General features: G+C 43.6%; 1 protein-coding gene across 6 annotated transcripts in view; it reads left to right on the forward strand.

Annotated features, from left to right (window-relative positions):
• Positions 1-22,839, forward strand: part of LOC138467522 (zinc finger protein 568-like) — a 779,018-nt gene that overhangs the window by 87,376 nt on the left and 668,803 nt on the right. For all 6 annotated transcript variants that reach the window (XM_069607624.1, XM_069607623.1, XM_069607618.1 and 3 more), the window contains exon 2: positions 2,779-2,905. In XM_069607624.1, the coding sequence (XP_069463725.1) occupies positions 2,779-2,905 (127 nt within the window). The remainder of the gene's footprint in view (positions 1-2,778; positions 2,906-22,839) is intronic.

The following is a 22,839-nucleotide window of genomic DNA, read 5'->3' on the forward strand; positions in this document are numbered from 1 at the left end:
CGGATTTACGGCGCATTACAAATGAATAAATAAATAAATGTATTGCTTGCAGTATTTCCTTTTCAAATGAGTGCACCATTGGATTTTCTACACTGCTCCTTGTGCACAACTCTGCCATTTTAGCCACGCTGAAGCCTAGTCTGCTTACTCCATTTGCAGCCTTACCTCCTGTCATGGCTGCGCCAATCGTACAAAAACAACCATGTTACCAGCACTAGGATGATCAATCTCAGATTAAAACCTATAAAGCGCACCCCAGCACACCGTGGCTGATTGTTATACTGCTAAATATTTGGCAAATCCCTCCCATCTGCTGCACACCTCAAACCTACACCAGTGTCACATTTATTTCTCCATTCTCTGCATGCATTAGAATGCTTTGTTAGTTCTTTGCTTACAATAGTCTAAAGGTTTTTTGTTATCTGGGAATATGTTTTCTGGCTTCACCCTGTCATAGATTTCCAGGTGGGGTCTAGTTGCTGACACCGCTCTAGAGGAAACCACTTCATGCCCCAGTCCTACTGAGAACCAGCTCGGTTTCTTGGAGCTTTTATCTCACTGTCCAGCCCCCCCGGCCAGCGCCTGGATGTAGTAGGAGTACTTTATTTGTGACTATATACAATCTTTGGGCAAAACAAAACAATTGGGGTTATAATTGCAACTGAAAATCTTCAGGCTTGAAAAGTCTTATCCAAGGACCCAAAGGGTTTTCTCTGGTGTCCCTGTTAGTCTTGATTTGGATGTTGCTCAAAGGAAGGCCAGGTTATTCATTGACTGATTTTGCCAGTAGGCCTGTGGTTACTGTAGATTGTTGCTGTCGCCACACACATTGTTGTTGCAAGTTGATTAGCGTCTCCCAGAGGTGAGGCAGATTATGAGGGTTGTTGGGCACCTGGTTGGGTAGATCTCCCCTCCCTCTCTCAGGATTCTGAACCTATCACCCAAACCTGGTTTGCGTCACTCCTTATTAATCCAAAGCTCATTCGTACCTATGGACCTCAATAGCCTCTGCCACTAGCCCTCGAGCTGACTGTCTGCTAACCTCCTCACCCTTCCCCCACCTATTTATTTCTCCACCTACTTCCCACAGACAGTGCTTTGGCTGATGTTGTCTACTGTTCTATCTATTATTGTCCCTACTTTTCCAAGTTCCTATTGTCTGTCCTTCCTAGTTTTCTACTTCCTCTCCCTCCCTCTGCTCTCTTTCCACTTTCTGAGTCTTCATCACCTCCACCCTCCTCTGCTTTCTCCCCCTCACTACTACACATGCCTTCTACCTCCTCTTGCACCTTCCACTTTTTCTGCAACCCACCTCTTCCTGCACTATCCACTCCTGCTCCTCCACCACCTTCCAGTCTTTATGCAACCCTGTCTCCTTGCTTTTGTTACTGTAAACACCAGTATGCTTGTTCCCTTTCATCCTCCCTGTCGTTTTACGTTTCCTTCATTTCCACGTGGTCTGCATTTGAACTAATGCGTGGCACTTGGAATGCGTGCTTGTTTCTCACAAGAATTGCTACTTAGTGTGGCAATTGACTCAGATCTGCATGATAATTTCTCTCAGCCAGGGAGAGGGAGAGGGAGAGGGAGAGAGAGAGAGAGAGGGAGGAGGGGGAGGGGGAGAGGGAGAGGGAGACTGACTCACACTCACTCTCTCTTTGCGACTAGGGCATTTGCAACAAAGGAATGGTCACACTACTACAGGTCGTGGGAGCAAGGGCCTGTGAAATTGCCACACATTTTGTGGGGCCATTCCTAGAGGAGATTTTAATTCAGCGTGATGCCACCTGCCTTCCCCCAACCATGCTGCAAGGGGACCATGGACTCTTCCCCATCCTGCCCCCACATCATCTAGCTGGTGATGAGGCTGAGCTCTCTTGCACTGCTCCACACTCGTTCTAAGGGCCAGTCAGGGGTCTTGGTCGCACCACTGTTTCCTCAATTTCTCACCGTTTGCTTCACCTTCTTTTCCTCTTCATCCCTCGCTTTACCTTCTACCACTCTCCTTTCTCCACCTTCCTTCACGCCAATCACTCTGTGTCCTTTCCTTTACCCTGCTCCAACCTCTCTTCTCTACTGTCCACCTTTGACTTCCTTTGCTTCCCAAATGAATACAAAACACCCACACTCCTCATCTGACAGGTCTGCTTTTTGTACTCTAGCAGGGTCTGTAATTGTAGTATGGAAGACTGCAATTTCCCTATGTCAGATTGCTAGTGTAGTCTCTCTGCACAGAGGCTGTAAATTATTATTTGTGAAAAGGACATGATACAAGCACTCTGTGAATAAACAAACGGGTGCATTTGGTGAATAGATACATAATGTGTAATACTTTTTGAACATTGCTTATTATAAATCCAGGAATAAGTGCACATTGCCTAACTATTCATGTTATAATTTGACTTTACATAATGGGCAGTTACGCAGCACTTCTCTTCTGCCCTTCCAGCTGCATGATGCACCTGGTGTCGTGTGCTGCAGATTTATACTGGTGCTATGGTTTCTTGTTTTGTTGAATCCTTCCAAGTTATATGATGTAGGAAGGGCTTCTTTACAGTGTATTTTTCTGAGGAAATGTAAACCTACTTCTGTCTACATATAAAAAGCATTGCAGGTTTCAAACCATAAAGTCTCCATCGCATCTATTGCTTCTTATGAAAGGACTTGTGACAATGAGAGTACACTGAAAAAAACAATTGTATATGGGTAAGCCTTCATTACGTATATTCTTTTTCATGACTTTGCTGACTATATCCTGTTCTATTTATTTTCCCCCAGGCACCAGTTACATTCGATGATATTGCTGCATGTTTCTCTGAAGAGGAGTGGAAGCTACTACACCAATGGCAGAAGGAACTTTATCAGACTTTGATGAATGAAATTCATCAGTCATTGATCTCTCTGGGTAAACGTTCTTAGTGCATTTCTTTGAAACAGTTATTTATATATATATATATATATATTTTGTATTGTTTTTATTGGCTTTTTGCAAATATGGATAACAAATAACACCCCCTCTCCCCCTTGTCCCCTGGCATCAGCTTCCATTTACTCCTCCTCCTTCTTACTACACCCCCAACTCTTTTCGATGAACCTCTCGTTGTCTCACAAAGTCCAATATTCTCAAATTGTGTGGGCACCATTGTTTCATATAGTCTCCTTGTAAATACTCCATTACTACCTCCCATTCCTGCCAAAACTTCCCCCATCTCCTTGAACCCGATAGGTGGCCCACTCCATCGCTAATAACCCCCATAGTTTCTGGAGCCATTCCCTACTTGTTGGGGGTTGTCTCTATTTCCAACGTTTCGCTAGAACCTGCCATGCTGCTATGATCATCGTCATGAGTGCCTTTTCTGAAATTTGTTAGGCAGTCCGACACCCGGATCTAGTAGTGGTACCATTAATTTCACAGGGATAGAAATATTAGCACAATAGGAGACTGATACTAGACAGTCCCACCATATATGCCTCCACTTCCCCTCACTAAAACACCCGCTCCAGAATTCTCGTGAGCTTCCCATATACATTGGATGCAATCTTTCCCTAAGTGGAGAAAGATGGCGGAGTATGCAAACCTCTGAATCCGCCTTCTATGTCTCTCTATCAGAGTTGGGGTGTGGAACAGACCAGAGAATCGGGGGTGGGGGGGTCACCATCACAAACTTCAAAGAGCAAATGAATGAAACACTCTCCCTGATACCATCAATGAAGGAAAAGCTTTCGTATAGCTTGGTTACAGTAAAGAACAAGTTATACAAATAGGACTGGGCGCCGTCCTCTGATCAGGTGAGAACGTACAGTACGTATGGCGAATATAGTGAGTTCATCAATAAATGAGAGGAGCTCCAAAAGTACATCTCAATGTCCCCTTGTCCTAAGCTTCGAACAAACTATCTTCGATTCAGGTTAAATCAAATTCCCACCTTGGAGAGGAAAAGTAAATGGGGTCAGGGCTTGGGTGATCAGTCATGTAGACTCTAACAATACAGATGCCAAAGAAACCATCAAGTATTTAGTAGCAGAGTGTCCGGCACTGCACCACAAAAGGAAAAGACACATGGGGATGGAAATTGTCAACAAATTCATGTGGTCTGGTTTGATGGGTGGCCAACAGAGTTCCATTTTGGCTTTAAGTGGTCTCCTTGCTTTGATAACGAAATAATTGGGCGAGTTGGGGCTTCAGGATGAGAAACCTTAACTTGCAAAGACCACTGTACGAACTTGCCTGTCTATTTGATGTTGAATAATGCCATTTTGTGACACTTTTTAAGTGTGAAAAAGGAAACCATATTTTGTAATCTTGTTGAAGAATGTTTTGTTTTATTTTGTAAATTCTTTTGACTCTCTTACTTTTTTGTATAGTAGTGAAAGGTTTATACAGTGATGTCTGAACCAAAACACTAATCAACAAATACATTTTTTTAATGCAATCTTTGCGGGGTATAATGCCACTGCCTCATTACCTTGCACCAGGTATCTCTTAATTGTATTGAGCGCGTCAATTTGAGGATAGTCCTCCACATATTTTCCCAATGTTCTTGGGGGATGTTCTCTCCCTGGGTGCCCTCCGACCATGTCATATACCCCCATTGTGCTACCGTCTCCTCTACATTAATATTATTTATAGCATGGATGTCATCTGTTTGGTTCCAGAATGGGTTGTAATAAGCTTTTCAAATGTAGCGAGTTCCCTTCTCGCCACCTGTTTGACTCTTGGCCTCATTATCCAATGCCTCACCTGGTAATGCCTCATCAGGTCTCCCTCTGTGAGCCCTATATGTTGCTTGCATTCCTCAAACGAACGTATTGTCGTCCTCAGCATCAAATCTCCCAATTTCCTGAAACCCATAGTTTGCCATTGTTAGAATGACCCTTGCTCCATCCCCGGTGTAAACTTGGCTTGATCAGGTATTTTAGGGCCGGTCTTGTCTATTCAACCATAAAATCTCCTCTAGGGGCTTCCCTATCACCACCCTATCCATTCATACCCAGAGCAGAACCAACAGTGGAACAGTGGCAGTGCCTGGAAATAATATATATATATATAATTATTATTATTTTTTTTAAATGATTTAGTTTGGTTTCAAACTTTACATTATACATTTAGAAAACAGCATTACATTCCTAATTCGTTTTAGATATGGCAGTTAGTAGAAACTCCATAATGTCTCTTCATAGCCTTATTCCTTTTATAATTTTGTCATCTTTGGGTTTAAGTGCTAATTGTCATTATTGCATTCCAAAATTGAAGTACTCTGAATGTCAGAACGTTGTTGTTGCCACACATAATATGGGCCCATCACTCATCACAAACCATCTTTGTTTCTACTTGTGGCAGCATGTTTACAAAAAGTTGTCTTTTTTTCTGTTGGTGCCAGACATTTCATAAGAAGGTGGAAAAGTGATTCTCTTTGGTCCTTTCGGTCCAGCTGGTTACAGAATCTGCAGTAGGCTTCAGCCACTGTTACTTGTTTGGATTGCAGCAAGTATTCATGTGTTGGGAGAATGTTCAGTCTTAGTCTTAAAAACGTATCCCGCATGCGACGATCTGGGAATAATAGTAGATATTTTGGAAGTTGGTTTAACGCTCTCATCTCAATAGTTGGAGTAATGTCCAGTTCATATTCTGCCTTTTTGGAGCTAGTAGTTATCCAATCCATGAGTTGTATTTTCTTCTTTACGTTGAGGGGTCGATTGATCAGCATTTCAGTAGTTGCTTCTGCATTTCCCAACAAGGTTCTGTATGTTTTTTTCCATGTTTTTATCGCTGTATCATTTGATTTATTCAACTTATCACATACGACTTCAATTGAGGGAATTATGTAATCCACAATTGTTTTTCTATACAAATCTAGGTATTTCCAATTAACCATCGATTCCAGTGATTGTATCGCCAATTCGTATCTAATACTTGGCCTTGAATAGGAGGCCGGTAAAGACAATATTTTCCTCCAAAAGATGACTTCTATTTGGGTTCATATTGATTGCGATATATTAAGCATTGTCTCGCTTCTCTAAGTTAGAATTGCTATCACCTTTTGGCGATAGAATGCCATCACTGGTCTCAGGGAATATTTGTCATACTTTTTATGTATTATAAATCCCTGTCGAGCCAATGATAGTGACTTAGCCTTTCGATGTACAGTCTATTAATTTTCAACTTCTGATTGGCTTAGCCAGACTCCTAAGTATTTGACTGTTCTTACGTGATCTATTCTTTCTCCCTTGATGTAGACTGGAAAAGGTTTATTCTTAGGGCATTGTGATAGGGCCATTACTTCGGTCTTTTTTATATTAGTCGTTAAATTGTTCTGTTCAATGTATTGAACTAAGTTGTTCAGGCTCTTTTGGAGGTCGACTTGAATCTTGTCAAAAATGACGATATCATCAGCATATAACATATATGGAATTAGGGTATTATTCAGTTTTGGAGTGTTCGCAGATGTTCGCGCTTGAGTTTCTCCAAGATCTGATGTAGAATGAACGACGTGGCAGCCAACGGACAGCCTTGATTCAGGCCATTCATCGTTGAAATTGTAGTTGACATTAGACCATCTGGCGACAGTCTGACACAAATGGAAGTCTGTGAATACAGTGCTTTTATCGGTTCCATCACATTTTTCGGACAGTTCCATGCTGATAGTTTATTCCAAAGCTTCTGGCGGTTGATCGTATCAAATGCTAGTTGCAAGTCAACAAAAATTGCACATATCAGGATTTATTTCCCTAGAGCTTCCTGTTTTAAGAGGTTTAGGAGCAACAAATTAACATTCGTCCCCACGTTCTTTATAAATCCTGCTTGCCTTGGGTCAACATAGTTTTTTAATGCTGTTAAAAAGATGTAGACATATGCCTGCCTACATTTCTGGGTTCTTTTTAATGACTACGTTACTGAGCCCATCCGGGCCAGGGACTCTTGAGCTGTTTAGGTGTTTGATGAGATTTTAAATCAGATCATAGTCCCACATTAACTCGCATTTCATTGTGGGTTGTATACTCTGTTCTTCTACTGTGTGCATGTGTTTTGCATATAGCAATGAGAAGTATGATACCCAGTCAGCGTCGGAAACACCAGATATTAAGAGATCAGCATGGTTCCATAGGTCTCTAGTGTTCCTGTTTGTTAGTGCAATCAACGTATTCTCTGCGTCAGTTTGCACTATCTGTGCTCGACAGTTCTTGATCCAGTTTCTATATTGTCGCTTATGATATTTTGTTGTTGTGATCCGTTGTGCTGGAGTCAGAAACGTTGTCGCTTTTATCTTCATTCTTAGTTCCTTTTTCTTCTGTACTATCTGGGAGTTATATGCATGAACATTTTTCAGTCTCGGCTTTTGAGCAACTTCACCCTTTGTTCTGTAGGGTGTTAGTAGCCATTCATACTCTAGTTTTTGTTTGTTTGTCGTGGTCAAGTCAGTAAATAGATCTTTAAACAACTCCAATTGTAAGTAAGTTAATCGCAGTCTGTTCTGGCCATTTGTAGGCTCCAGCCGTGGTAATATATGTGTTTGTGCTCGAACGCCTGATTTTTTTTCCCAGGTCATTGTCACCTTATGATGGTCACTCGTTTGTGACGGAACTACTTTTAGCAGTTTAATTTTATTTCTCATTATATCAGAAATGTAGATATAATCTAGAATTGCTGTTAAACCGCAACTTCCCCATGTCGTTCTTGGTGGTACATCATCCGAAAGTGATCCATTAGCAAGGGTTAGATTTTGGTTTGCCTATAATAGTGCTTTACATTCCAATTTTTCAGAAGGAATCTTTGTTCCATCTTGAGCAAATCATTTTATATTTAGATTGCCACATACTATTAAATCTATCTTGCTATATTTTAGTTGCAAAGCATCGATGGTCGATAGTACTGTATCGATGAATACAATGTCATTAATTGCAGCTGTACTCCCATATAGATTTATGAGGGCAAATAGTTCAGGCCTCATTAGTTAGGTTTTTTGGTCTTCATGCGTGGTCTTTAATTGACCTGCTTCTAATAGGGTGATTTGAGTAAATGAGTTAGGGTTATATGACTCTATGATTTTAAAATTTGCTTCCGCTCTGACAAACGTTAAGAGACCAGATGAAGGACAACCTTTTGTTCTTGAGATTGCCGGATTTATCCTAATTATAAATCCATCACATGTCAGTTCATGCGCTATCCATGTGTCTTTTAAGCATATAATGTCAAAGGACAGTAGATCTACATTGTCATTTCTGTATAAATGTGCTGAGCCCCCTCGTATCCCACGAACATGAAGAAAGAGTCAAATTATCTGTGGCTGTTATTGTCGAGCAATTTCTTGTTGTTTTTATATGATTGCTTCTCTTTGTTGTGTCGTCCTGGGGATCTAATTCGATCAGTTGGTTGATCAGATCGTTTTGTATCCCTCCTAGTGATCGATTTTGCTGCCAAATATTGAGTATTGATGCTATCTTGAGTCAAAGTTGTCAAATTTTGGACAGCAAAGATAACATCTTAATGTCGATTACTTGAGTTCAGTTGCATTCTCGATTGTCGAAAGTTATAGACGGTTGCAAGACATCGGAATCCCAAGTTTCGCAGTTGTGTGTGTTAAATTGGACTTACTACATCTGTTTCTCCTTCAAATGGAAATTCTACTACAAGAATGTCCACAGATTGAATGTTCTGAAGAATTGGAATCGCATGCAATAGACGTTGGGTATTAGTCATGTTGAGAATCAAGATGTCATTTTTGGATCTATCCGTTCTATCCTCACTTTAAAGATCTGTGTTTTGCGCCTTAGATTGATAAAGGTAAGCAGTTTTAGGTCATTACAAGAGGTGTATTAAGGATACGTTGTGAAGTCCTCTTGCTTTTGTCTTCAAATTGGGGCTTCCTGATGGCAGTTTGCCCCATGGTGTAATGTTGTTTTCCTATAAATTGTATCTTTCTGTCGCCTTGTCTTCGTAGTTGATGACGTTGTTATTCTTGTTACCTCAAGGTCAGAGTCTGATACTACTTCGCATGAGAGAATGTCTTTCTCTGTAATCACAGAGTGTCGTTGTTCGTATTCGTCTACAATGTATAATGAATCTTCATATGTTTCATGGTGTGTTTGATCGTTTTTAAATTCAATCAGTGTATTTTCACCATCTTCGGTGTAAGTACATAGATTCATTAGTGCATCCTGAATTTCCTGGTTTTTGCTATTCGTCGTTGGAATTTCATGTTCTTTTGGCTGGTCAAGGGGATCACAGTGCTGGTCATAGCTTCAGTTGTATGTTCAGGTTTACATCTCAATTGTTGTGGACCACTTTGTTTTATCTGAAGAGTCAAATTCCGCAAGAATGCACGTGAGCTCCTCTTTGAGGGTTTTCCTTTTTTAAAAAAAATTGTTCTGTTTCTTGTCTTGCCTTTTTTTTAGGATCCTCAAGTGGTCCGTTATTTGTCACTGCAGGGACCTCTTTCGTACCTTCTGCCATTAATACCTGAGGTATTGTGTTCTTTTGAATTGCATGAGACGTAGTTATTGAAGTCTGATGATTGTCGTGCATATGGCTGATAGCCCCATTAGGGATCGGATGTTTTGCCTTATCCTCATGGCAGTTATGTGATGTTTGCTTATTCAGGTTTTCTGCTTTTATATTTCAGCACAATCGTTGATTCCTTAATTCTATTTGTAGTTGTTTTTCTTTATGGGTTAGTATCATCATCTAGTTCAGTGTTGAAGCCATACGTACTTTAGCTGCGCCTGCCATTGTTGGGAGACTTCTGCCTCAATATCGAGTCTTTGTTGTACTTTGTTTGCCAATGTTTCAAGGAATATTTGCTTCGTATCTACTAAAGCCAGCAAAGTAGCCTGGTCCTTAAGTGACTCATTCATGGTTTCGTATAACTTTAGGAAGGGAAGTTGAGCATGCATTGAGGCTGTCATTAACACATTTTGTAGGTCCGGCATCGTTTTTGGAATTGTTGGATGTATCTGCTGATGCTCATTAAGACAGTGACAATAGTCGTGGGACTTCCTCATTTGCTTCAATATCCCGCCTGTGCTGTTATTGTTCAGATGAAGTCTTGAGAATGGATTGTGTCCTCCCACGTATTCCTCATCTATGATCATTCGTATCTCCAGCTGGCTGCTTCGTAAAATATTTTCGGCAGAGGGCACTGTGCATGAGGTCGAGGCATTGATGTCCCTCGGAGGACACCGTAGTCTGTCGACGTCACTCTCAGCATAAATAGCTTGTGCCGCGCCCATTGGCCTCAGTTCCCTTTTTCCAAGCTTTGCTCCGAGAACACGGTGCGCTTTGTCTTTTCTTCAGAAGAAAATGTTGTCTTCATCTACCCATTTGACCCCTAAATCTGTCATGCTCATCTGAAAACTCTGCAGGGGCGATGGATTCTCTCGACCTCTGCTCTCCTATCCTCAGAATTCTGTTCTATCTCCCTCTCCTGGGGTTCTTCCTGTAAGGGTAGGTAAAGGACAGGTTAAGTACTGTGCCTGGCCCTGATAACAACCCCCCTCCCAACTTCCTGAGTGAGCGCGGTGTTTAGGGGCTCACCTCTTATTTTGGTAAGGCGTGCTCACAATCCTGGCTCTGCAGGGGCGCTTTGGTGCGGGGCCGGATGGCTGTTGTGCTGTATGGAAGCTGTCCCCACTTGTGTGGTTTGCGGCAAAAGAAAAGACGAGACTGCCTCCTTGAGTTTTTGGAAAGTTCAGGCGATCCGAAATAAGTTCAGGGACAGTTAATTCACTGGCTCTTATATGGTGGACGTGAGAGTTCAATGTCCAAGTGTCCTCGGAGGCCCAGTTACTTCACTAGGCGCAGGTAAGGCAAAAAGTATGTCCTTTGGGTACTTGAACCCAGAATTGTCTTTAGCGACTAATGCGCCTTTCTCTTGTCTTTTTCCTAACAGGTTTTGTCAAGAAATACCTCTGCAGAAAGGAAATCTAATGAGCTGCTGAGGCCAGATGGTCAGTGTGATGAAGATTGAGCTGAAAAGACGTTCAGACCCGCCAAAAAAACAGGTGAGTAGAAAAACGAAGTTCGCTAATGCTTTCTGTTGTTTCCTCCTTTCAGATGCGGAGCTCGAAGAAACGAGGATGCCGTCCGGCCGGGGATCGGGTTTGCTGAAAGCTGTGGAATTGCTCCGGAGGCTGAACCAGGTAAGCGCGTGCTCACTGCTACAGAGAAAACACACGAAGCAAGTCTTGCTTTTGGGCGTGGCTTTTATAGAGAGCCTCGCCCAAAGACTAGAGGGTTGCATAAAGTCCAGATTGGCACAAAAGGAATCCATGTAAATGGAACAGGAAGTCCCTTGCTATTCTATGGGGGTAGGCGGTTCCTAATGGAGACATGGATATCAACCTGACCTTGCCCTCCAAGCTCTTACCCATAATGCTCCTGACTGATTTCTCCTCGTGCCATCAAGAACTGGGTATGAAATCGACTGGACAGTTCGACCTAACCTAGTACCTATGACAAAATCAAGGTTTAAGAAGTGTTAGGACTGTGGGGCAAAAATGTCCATCACAGATCTCCACCGAGTTTGTCTTTGGTGCCTGGGTCCCGACCACCGGAACAGCGACTCCGGCTCATGCCAGTCAATGACGGAAAAAGCTCTTTGCGAACGTAAGGGTAAGCTTGCGGTGGGTAGGGATGCTTTGAGGGGCACTTCGAAGAAGGTAAAAAGATCGGAGGAATCTAAGGATTCCGCTCGACAAAAACATGGGAAAAGATCCAGATCGAGGAGTCGATCAGAACATTCTTCGACTTCCTCCAAGAGGTCCCTCTTCCGACTCCTCCACAGAACTGGTTTGTTGTCCGACCAAATCGGATTCTCCCAGAAAATGGGATGAATTTCATTCACAGATGATACAAATCTTTGATATCGCGGCCTCGACCCCCTCAAAAGAGCCTCGCAAGGGTAAAACCCTGGTCGCTCCGATGGACGACGCAGGCAGGTTGAAAACTACTTCGGCAAGTAGTAAGTCGGAGTCTCGACATCATCGACCCAATTCGAAGGCGTCGAAAAATTCGACCCGGGAGTCGAGTACATCTCCGATCCCCATCGAAGAATTCGAAAACGTCATCCTCGTTGACTACTTGAAGGCCGAAGACTTCAAAAGTTCCATCCGCACCGATAACTTCAACGCCAAAGGTCCCGGTATTCCGTCTAGTTCCTCAACGTCTTTTGTAGAAAAAGAAAAGGTTTACAGGCCTGTCACAAGATCTGGCTTTTTTAAGTCAATGTCCTCCATTTTTCAGGAGGAGAGTGCCTCGGGAGAAGAAGATATTTCCCCTTTAGGGGTCAGTTATGGCTCTAGGGATGTGCCTGAGTAACTAGTTGATCCTGAATCACAATTGAAAGATCTCTGCGACTCCCTCAACTCGGCCAGTGGTATTGACACATCTCCAGAGGTGGAATTTTCTAAACCTGATCCTACGGATCATGCTGATTCTGGGTAAAGGAACCTCATGAATAGAGTGATGAGTTTTATGGGGTGGAGTAGATCTTCACCTACATTTGAACAAGACGATATAACTGATATACTTGACCAGGGACAGCAGAAAGATCCAGTTCTCCCTTTCCACAGGGCTCTGCAGAGAAATGTAGAGGCAAACTTAATTTCCCTTAATCTGGTTCGGCTAAAGATAGAAACCTCACCAGAAAGTACAGTCCATTGTCTTCAGATCCCGATTACCTCAGGAAACACTGTACACCTGAAAGTTTGGTCATCCAAGCTGTGACTGCATCTAGGCAGTCGGCGTGTCCATCTATCTCCCCTGACAGGGAGGATAAGAAAGGAGACGCTTGGGCCCGGAAGGTGTTTACCTCGGGTAGTATGGCCTTAAAGTCCACAAACGTCACTAGTACCCTGGCCAGGTTTACGCATACCCTGTGGGACTGTATAAAAGGGGTGGCTGAACATATTCCAGAAGGCGAGGAAAGGGATGGCTTTCTGAATATTGTGAAGGACGGCAAGGAGGGTTTCAGGTAATATTATCCCCATATATATGGTCGCCGTAAATAATATTGCCGGGAAAAGGTCGTGGCGATATTATATGGGTGACCATATATATGGGGACAGGGGCAAAAAAAAATTTGGGGGTTGCGGGGGTGTCCCCCGCATGTTCCATGCAATAATGTCGCCACAAAAAACGGCCATTTTTTGGCGATATTTTTGTATGGCGAGATTTTTGTGGCACCATTATTACATGGAACCGCAAGGAGGTGATGGGAGAGTGCCTCCGTTCAGGGTTGGATACAGCTGACAGTGTCAGCAGATCCATGGCTGCGAGCACAGTTCTAGGCAGATTTGCGTGTCTAAGAAAGTCTGGTTTTGCATCAGACGTGCAGGCCAAACTTCTTAACATGCCTTTCGACGGCTCGATGTTGTTCGGCAGCAAGGCGGATGAAAGCTTGGAGAAGCTGCAGACCTCCAGGGTGGCGGCTAAGTCTCTTAGTGCCTCCATTCGTCAATCTCAGCACTTTTACTCAGGGTCATCTTCACAGAGAGGTTGTTCTTTTAGATACTACCCCTCATCTGGTAGAGGAAGAGGACAGGCCGCGCAGAAAGGACAAAGAAAATGTCCTCAAGGTGGATGAGGAAAAGGTGCAAAATTAGCCTCAGCAGTGGCATCTTTGCCCTCAGCCACTACTGCAGCCACCCCTAGACCGCTCTGGGCCTTATCCCACAAAACCCGGGTGGGAGGCAGAATCTCGCAGCATCTGAAGGAATGGCGGGGCATTACCTCAGATGCTTGGACGCTGGAAACAGGGGACCAAGGTTACTACTTTCATTTTCTGCAAAGGCCTTCAGATCATCCACCGCGAGCCAGCTCAATGTGCAGGAGATTTTAACCCTGCTAGAGAAAGGTGCAATAGAACATGTACCTGTAGCGGAGAGGAACAGAGGCTGGTACTCCCCTTATTTTCTCATACCAAAAAAGGACAGAGGATTGAGACCCATTTGGACTTAAGAAACTTGAACAAGTTCCTCAGGAAGGACAAGTTCAAGATGGTTGCTTTTTCTCAGATCCTTTGGGCTCGCCAACTCCAAGACTGGTTGGTATCATAGAACCTTCAGGGTGCTTACTTTTATGTGCCAATCCATCTCCAGCACAGAAAGTACCTGAGTTTCATGGTTGGCGGTTCTCACTGTCAGTTTTGAGTTCTGCCATTCGGGCTAACCTCCGCCCGCGGGTTTTCACCAAGTTGATTGGGATGGTGGCAGCGAGTCTCAGGAGAGGGGGGATTCACATCTACCCTTACCTGGACGATTGGTTGATCAGGGCTCGTTCCCCCGAGCAAGCCCAGGAACATCTCACAATCACCTGCCACTTCCTACACAGACTGGGCTTCTCCCTCAGTTTCAAGAAGTCCCATATGATACCATCCCAAAAACTCCAGTTTATCAGAACAGTCCTGGATACTTAGAGCTCTTCACATTCTGCAGATGGTGACAAAATTCCGGAATGCCCAGCATCTACCGGCCTTCGATTTATTTTCTGAGGTTGCTCGGCATCCTGCATTTTTCTGGTGCCCTCAAGACTCAGTGGTCCCAATTCTTGGCTAATATGTCAGATCTTCTGAAAGTTCCAAGCACTGTTGCTCAGGACCTTCTATGGTGGGCTTGAAACGACAATATCCTCAATGGAGAATCTTTTTGGCAACCATGGCCGGAGATAACAGTAGTGACGGACGCCTCATTCACGGGATGGGGAGCCCACACCAACGATCTGAGAATAGCGGCGTTAGTCTCCATCAGAGTCCAAACTACATCAACCCTTTGGAGCTGAGGGCAATCAGACTAGCGCTGAAAGCCTTCCTGCCCTCTGTACGGGGAAAGAATGTCCTGATAATGATGGACAACACAGTGGCCATGTACTACCTCAACAAGAGAAGAGGCGTAGGGTCACTACGACTGTGCAGAGAGGCAATGCAGCTCTGCGTTTGGGCATTCCAAGTAGGAATCTCTGTGTCAGCAGTTCACCTAGCCGGAGAGCAGAACACAGCGGCAGATGCTCTGAGCAGGCAGAGCACAGTCTCTGACGAGTGGGAACTAGCTCAGGAAGTCCTTCAAGAGATCTTCACCCTTTGGGGAACCCCTCAGGTGGATCTGTTTGCCACTAGTGTCAACCGGAAAGTGCAATCAGTATTGCTCAAGGGAATTTCCCCCGAGAGGAGCTCTAGGGGACGCGTTCGTAGTGGACTGGGAATTTCCACTCTTGTACGCATTTCCTCCAGTCCCTGTGATTCCTCATGTAATCGGGAGATTGAGGCAAACCATGATCCTAATTGCTCCAGATTGGGCCAGGAGGACGTGGTACCCGGACCTTCTGGACATGTCCATCTGCCCTCCATTACGTCTTCCACAAAGAGAGGATCTTCTCTCGCAAGAGGAAGGTCATGTTCTCCATCCAGAGGTCAAAACACTCAACCTTCACGCATGGTTTCTGAGGGGTTGCGATACAAGGATTAAGACCTTCCGGATGATGTAATGGAGATTTTGCTTTCGGCCAGAAGGCCAGCAACCAAATCTTTGTACCGGTGTCGTTGGAACAAGTTCAGTAACTGGTGCAAGGATACGAATGAGGACCCTTTTCAATGTGGCACTCCTGTAGTGCTATTTCCTTTTACATCTGGCCAATCTGGGGCTCCAGGTTGGTACAATAAAAGGGTATTTAGCTGCGCTTTCGATTTTTTTAAGCGCACTTCTGAGGAGGTTTCATTTTTCAAAATGCCATTGGTCATCAAGGTTCTCAAGGGGCTCACTAAGGTGTACCCTCCAACACCATTTCATGTCCCGGCTTGGGATTTAAACCTTGTTTTCAGAAGTCTGACAGGGATACCTTTTGAGCCTTTACATTCCTGCCCCTTAAGGCTCTTAACATTTAAAACTGCCCTTCTTGTGGCATTAACATCAGCCCGCAGGGTAAGCGAGTTGCAGGCTCTTTCATGTAAACCGCCCCATACTATTTTTCATAAAGACAAAGTCATACTTAAGGTTAAGCCATCTTTCTTGCCGAAAGTAGTTTCTGACTTTCACCTGTCGCAGAAAATTATACTTCCAACTTTCTACCCTGCTCCTCATTTGGGTCAAGAAGAGGAGTGATTACACAGACTCGATCCTAAAAGGGCTTTGCGTTTTTATATTACGCGTAGGTCACAACAGCTTTTTGTTGGTTATACAGGTTCCAAATTGGGATTAGCAGTTACAAAACAAACTATATCCCGTTGGATTACTTTAGCTATCATGGAGCGTTCTAGATTGGTGGGGAAAGATCCGCCGGAAGTGCTTCAAGCTCATTCCACGAGGGGCATGTCTACTTCCGCGGCTCTTAGGAGGGGAGTCCCAGTGGCCGACATCTGTTCAGCTGCAACCTGGACCTCAATCCACACATTTGTTAAGCATTACTGCTTAGACTCCTCATCCTCTCAGGAGGGTCTATTTGCAAAGGTAGTACTCCATTCTGTTCATGAATGAAGGTAAATAGTACTCTCACCTCCAATTCTTTTACTGCTTTGGGAGTCTATCATAGATGAGGAATGTGTGGGAGGACACAATCCATTCGAAGAACAAGTTACTTACCAACTTTAATGTTCTTTCGATTGGATGTTCCTCCCACGTATTCCTCATCGCTTCACCCATCCTACCCCTCAGTACTTTTGATGTGTTCACACTTGCGTTTCTGCAAAGAGCTTTCCGTCTGGAGCACGCCTATCTGTTCCTCTATGTAACAAACGAAAAAACAGAACTGAAGCCAACGGGCGTGGCAAGAGCTATTTATGCTGAGAGTGATGTTGACAGCCTACAGCGACCTCCGAGGGACATAGATGCCTCGACCTCGTGCACAGCGCCCTCTGCCGAAATTGTTTTCCGAAGCAGCGAAGCTGGGGATACGAATTGTCATAGATGAGGAATACGTGGGAGGAGCATCCAATCGAAAGAGCATTACAGTTGGTAAGTAACTTGTTCTTCTCTTTCTGCAAAGATTGATTAGGAAGCCTTCTATCCTGCTCTTGTTTGGGTTTGGATTTCCGATTCTTGGCTGTAGTCTGGCGTGGCTTATCGTTGAGATCATGCATTGGTGTGGATGTCATCTGTCTATGTTCTGTTGTTCCAGAGGTTGTTATCTTATTGAATAACGCATGTCTCTTCTCGTGTTTGAGCATTAGAGACTCTATTTCCGTTATATCTAGTGACAGTTTAGCCAGTCTTTGCCTCGCTCCCATGTGTGTTGCATTCGGCTTAGTGCTGGCAATCAAATCCTTATGGAAGTTCTGTTGCCACCTACGCTTTGCTTGAGCAGCCCATTCACGTTGTGTTAATGATGGCGTAGATTGAGAATCTGTGTGCTGTTGGTTTGTGGTAAGCGTAGTTAAATCAGTAGCAACATTAGTTTCTCCCATAGGATTCTCATCAGCATTCACAACGGTGGTCACGTCCTGGGTGTAATTTCTGACGCAGAAAAATACTTCTTCTGATATTTCCAATACAGATATATCTAATTTGCCGTTCAGAGTGGAATCCTCTTTTAACTAGGTGTATTTCTCAAGTTTGGATTGGAATACTTTGTCCCAATCAATTTGTGATCGGTCCTCCTCTTAAGTTGGGATTTTCCATCTTCACGATCAGTGGCATTGTCATGCGGCACAATCTGCAATGGGTTTGTAACCGTTTTAGTGACTGTCGTTAATGTGTTTGTTTCTATTTTGATCAGAGTTAGTAGCAAGGGTTTCGGAACAGTGTGAGAGTACTGGCTCTGTCTGGAATAGTTCCGGTCGCCACAGGCATTAACCGCTCGTGATTCTTGTTCCAGCATTGAAAGATCAATTTAAGGTTCAGTCTCAGATCGCTGCAAATCGCCACTTACCTTTTTAATAGTGTGTGAGGCTTGTTTGTTTTCCAATGGGGTAAAATCCAACTTGATAGGTGTGTGGCTTGTGATACACAGTGATGTCGAGTCCGTGGCTTTTGATGCTTCTGCCGCTGATAGGGCTTTCGCTCACACGCGCGTCTGTAAGCCCGATGGGGAAGCCATACTGGGAGTTTGCAAGATAGGTGGAGATGCCTCCTTGCGACTCCCAAAGACTCCTCAAGACTGCATCGACTCTGCGCCGCTCCGCAGTGTGTCGGGTGTCTAGAATGTGACGCTCCTCCCAATTTAGTGGAGATGGTAGAGCGACTCGTAGCAGGGACAGGCAAATCCAACAAACGTAGATTAGGTGCTCTGCTCGAACCAAGACTGCTCAAGACTCTGCACCTACTCCGCGCCGCCCTGCGCCTGGTGTCTTGAATGTGACGCTCCTCCCAATTCAGTGGAGATGGTAGAGAGACTCGTAGCAGGAACAGGCAAATCCAACAAACGTAGATTAGGTAGATTAGGTGCTATGCTCGAACCATGAGTCTAGGTAGCATAACCATTTTCACTGTTGCTATGCGGCCGAGCCAATAAATTCTCAATGAGTCCATTTTAAAATAATTTAATGTTTTATATGTTTAAAATAAAACTTTACACATATACATTAAACATTTAAGTACCATGATATAAAACTACAAATCAGTATTCATAAATATATGCATACATACATACTTATTCTTATGCAAATAATATTACAATGTTGATTAAGAAAATATACAAATCTTATCATATAATCAATCATCAGGACAGGCAGGGAAAGCACACAATGCCCTACCAAATGCACAAGCTCATTGACACAAACCTACATAGACATTGCATTTCATACACCTTACATAGATAGATAAATAAGCCGAACGAGCAAATAGACAATGGCATCCCATGTTTGTTCCTATTCCTATGGTTAAAGAATATAGTTGATATCATCACTTTCATGTCCAAACTTAACTATTGACAATACTATGCCTAAAACATCTGTCCCCATTGAAACCCTAATTGGGGAATTCTCATTTTATCAATCATATTAGACATATTAAAAGTGCATATGAAGGCAGTGTATTCAGTATATTAGTCTATCATACTAATTACTACTCTGGGCCTTATTCACATGTAACTCCACCACCTTCCATACCCCAAAATGGGCAATAAACTTGCCCCTATTTTGTGAGTTTATACAACTCTTCCAAAATAGGGAGCTTTTTATTGAGTCTTGATAGTGAACAAATTTGTCGAGTTATTTCAGGTTCACCATCTTCAGGTTACTACACCTAGTAAGAACATGTCTGATCGTCTCCTGTTCAGTGCTCTTTCTACAAATCAGGCATGAGCGTTCTGTTATTGGCAGGACAATGGCAGGGCCCGTTATGCTCAATACCGGCAACCTATTAATTTGCAGGAGTAGTATAAACCTCCTCAATTCCTTAGATGGACAAAGTGCAAGGCAGGGTTGCATCTTTTCAGGTTGTAGGTCAAATGGTCGAATCTAAAGGGTTGACAGGTCAAATGGTCGACACCAAAAGGTCGACAGGTCAAATGATCAAATTTTTTTTTGTTTTTTCACATTTTTTGACTGATGGAATCACACACTGCATATACAGTTGTCTAACACCCAGTAAGAAATATCCAGCCCGTTTCCTGGCAAACTGGTTAATCAGTGCTGTGAGTTGTACCGCCTTTCTTATCCGGTTCTCAATGCGCATTTTGTATTCCCTTTTGGCCTCAAACTCTATCCCCAGGTATTTATACGTCGGAGTATAAGTAATCTCAATGTTTTGTATAATCAGTCTTGGTCTTGCCACTTGCTTAGCTAAAAATAGCATCATTTGAGTTTTAGCTTCATTGATGACTAAACCATTTTTCTCTGCGTAGTCCCACAGGCCTCTGGCAGTACGTGGAATACCATTGAATGTAATGTATGGTCTAGCAAGACCAGGTCGTCGGCGTATGCTAGCACCCGACAATGAGAGTCACCAATCTTCGGTGGGAAGGCTAGATAGTCAGTGAGGCCAGAGACAAAGAGATTATACAGATTAGGTGCAGTAACGCAAACTGTTTATTTCCCATGCTTTGCGTAACTGGAGGGGTCATTGTGCCACTATTATCTAGTCTGAGGGAAATCCTACAATTACTGTGTAGCAATTTCAAAAAGTATAGGAGGCCTGGAGGGGGAAGCCCAAGAGATCTAATTTCCTCCATAGAAGTTATCTCCGAACGGTGTCAAAGGCTGCTTTAAAGTTGACAAAAATTGCATAAAGGGGAGGTCTATTTGCCACTTTTGCCTGGTCAGCCAAATGGTCCAGAAGAAGGAGGTTGTGGAAAGTCGAATACCTGGCCCGAAAGCCGCTTTGGAATGTATCCAATATGTTTTCATGCTCAACCCAATGCTGCAATTCTTTAAGCATAAATTAGGCAAACAGCTTCACCGAGGTATCCAGCATGGATAATAACCGGTAATTACCAGGTTCTAGAGGGGAGCCTTCCTTCAATATTGATACCAAGTGGGTAGTTTGCCAGGAAATGGGAATTTTACCCCCACTAAGCACCTTATCAAATAAGATTTTAAATAAGGAGGACCAGAAAAAGGAATTGTGCTGCAGCACCACATTGGCCAAGCCATTAGGGCCCACGGCGCAGGAGAATTTCAAGCCCTTCATTTTCATGTAGATGTCCCCTCCTTGGTGTATTTTATAACTGTACCTGGTGGCATTTGTTCCACCCTGGCGGACGCTGGTAACTGAGTGCCTATATTACATTCACCCAAAGGTTTTACCCATTTACTGCATTTGCTGGGATTAATCCTATTATGGCACGCATCCCCCTTGGCTTGACCCAGAATAGCCCAAATGCTACATGTGTTCCCACTGATAAGAATCATAGCCATATTTTGGTATTATGCTTAAGGAGAGACTCTACTGATAAATTAATTTTTTCTAGGCTGTGCAAGTGTCGTCTAAGTTTGCGTTTGGCTTCTTAGATGACTTTATCATAAGGCCTACATTTCTTAGACTTTTGAGTAAAGCCGGAGCCTTAACTCCTGCGTGTGAAACTGATGAGGACCGTCTCCAGTCCTCAATGTCATTCATTGTCATTTCCTGGAAAATTCGAGTGTCAAGCCTCTCCTGAGGGGCTGTGGCGCGTCTGGCCTTCATGATGTTATTATCAGACCATTTTAGTCTGTTGCCACTGTGGTTTACTCTCATCTCCCATGTGTATTTAATATCTGGCTGTGTAAACTCAGAGTCAAGCTTTAGAAGTATTGCCTCGTGATCACGCCAAGGGTTCACGCTTATACCAAACTCCTCCACCCCGATGGCCAGGGTTGTGTTCACAAAAATGTAGTCTAAAATGGCCACTGCTTTACCTGAGCTCCAAGTATAGTTACCCGGGCAATCACTTCTAGAGCGACCATTAATCATTTTCAATTCCCAACATTAGAGAAACCTCATCCAGCCCTCCCCCTCACTGTCCATTTATTTTATTTTATTTATTCATTTCTATTGCGCCTGTAACTAGCAAGTCTCGGGCGCAGATACATGGACACGTGAAAGAAACATGAATAAACGAGACAAAATCTGGGTGCTTAGTGCATGTGTCTGAGTGAACCTATATGCAGGTTTTAATTGAAGAGACGAGTCTTCACCAGTTTGTGGAAGCGTAGGTAGTTAGCTTCTTTTCTTAGGTTAATAGGCAGATTTTTCCATAGGCCTGCTGTGATGATCGTAAAGGATTTGCCCAGTCCAAGCTTGCGTTTGTGCGTGGCTACCGCAATCCTGTTTTGTTCCGCTGATATTAATCTGAGGATGGGTGCTTATGTGTGTATTTCAGATTTCGGGTACCCTGGTGCTTTCCCATGGATGCATCTGTGGGCTATGGCAAGGGCCTTGAATTGGGTTCTTTTTTCAACTCTAAGCCAGTGCAGCTCCTTCCTGGAATTACTGATATGGTTGGATTTAGATTTGTACTTAATAATCCTGACCACATCATTCTGTATGATCTGATAGACTTGGAGGCATTTTTTATTTGCCCCTACCATCAGAGCGTTCCCATAGTCGAGGCAGGATAGAATGGTTGCCCTGGCCACAGTGACACAGTTGCCCTCCGACAGATATATCGTGTGATGGATTTGAGAAGTTTAAGGTAGTAGTTGCATGTTTTCTTTTTATATATTGCGTCCGCGCTTTGGCCCCTAATGATGCTTCTATCATCATATCTAATGTTTTGACTTTATCCAGAATCTTAATCTGTGTATTTTCAATCTGGAACAAGCAGTAATCTGGAGAGAGGGAGTTTCTGGCCTGATGGGATCCGAAGACCATCAACTCGGTTTTCCTGCCATTTAGCCACATCCAGTTTATGTCCATCCACTGTTCTATGATGGCGTAGATCCTGAGTAAGTTATCATTATCTTTTTTGTGGTCCCCACGGAGTTCCATCACTAGCTGCGTATCATCAGCGTAGTTTGTGAAAAAGATGTTTGCGTGATCTAATACGTGGCATAGGAATCTAATGTACAGGTTGAACAGTAGAGGTGACATTCTGGCTCCCTGTGGTACCCTGCAAAGAATTTCTCTTTCTGTAGAGAATTTGTCTCCCCAATGGACCCGAGATGTCCTGTTTTTTAGAAATGACATTATCAATTTTTTTGCTGCTGATGAACAATTGCCCGTTTTACCCAGTGCCACTTCAAGCAGATTATGGTCTAGCAGATCGAAGGCCGCGCTGAGATCTAGTAGGATAAGAAGACCTGCTTTCCCTTTATCCATGATGCTGGGCATCTTTGTCTGAATGTCTATCATGGCAGTCTCCGTACTGTGTGCCGGTCTAAATCCATTGTATTAATAGGTATTATACTGCTGCCCATAAGTTTTCCCTCCACCCGAGTACCCAGGGCCTCCATGCAGCGACAATTCAGGTCCCCGCTACCAATATTCCCACAGGACTAG

Source organism: Ambystoma mexicanum, chromosome 4q, assembly GCF_040938575.1.
Source record: "Ambystoma mexicanum isolate Mex_15411 chromosome 4q, UKY_AmexF1_1, whole genome shotgun sequence".
Classification (NCBI taxonomy): domain Eukaryota; kingdom Metazoa; phylum Chordata; class Amphibia; order Caudata; family Ambystomatidae; genus Ambystoma; species Ambystoma mexicanum.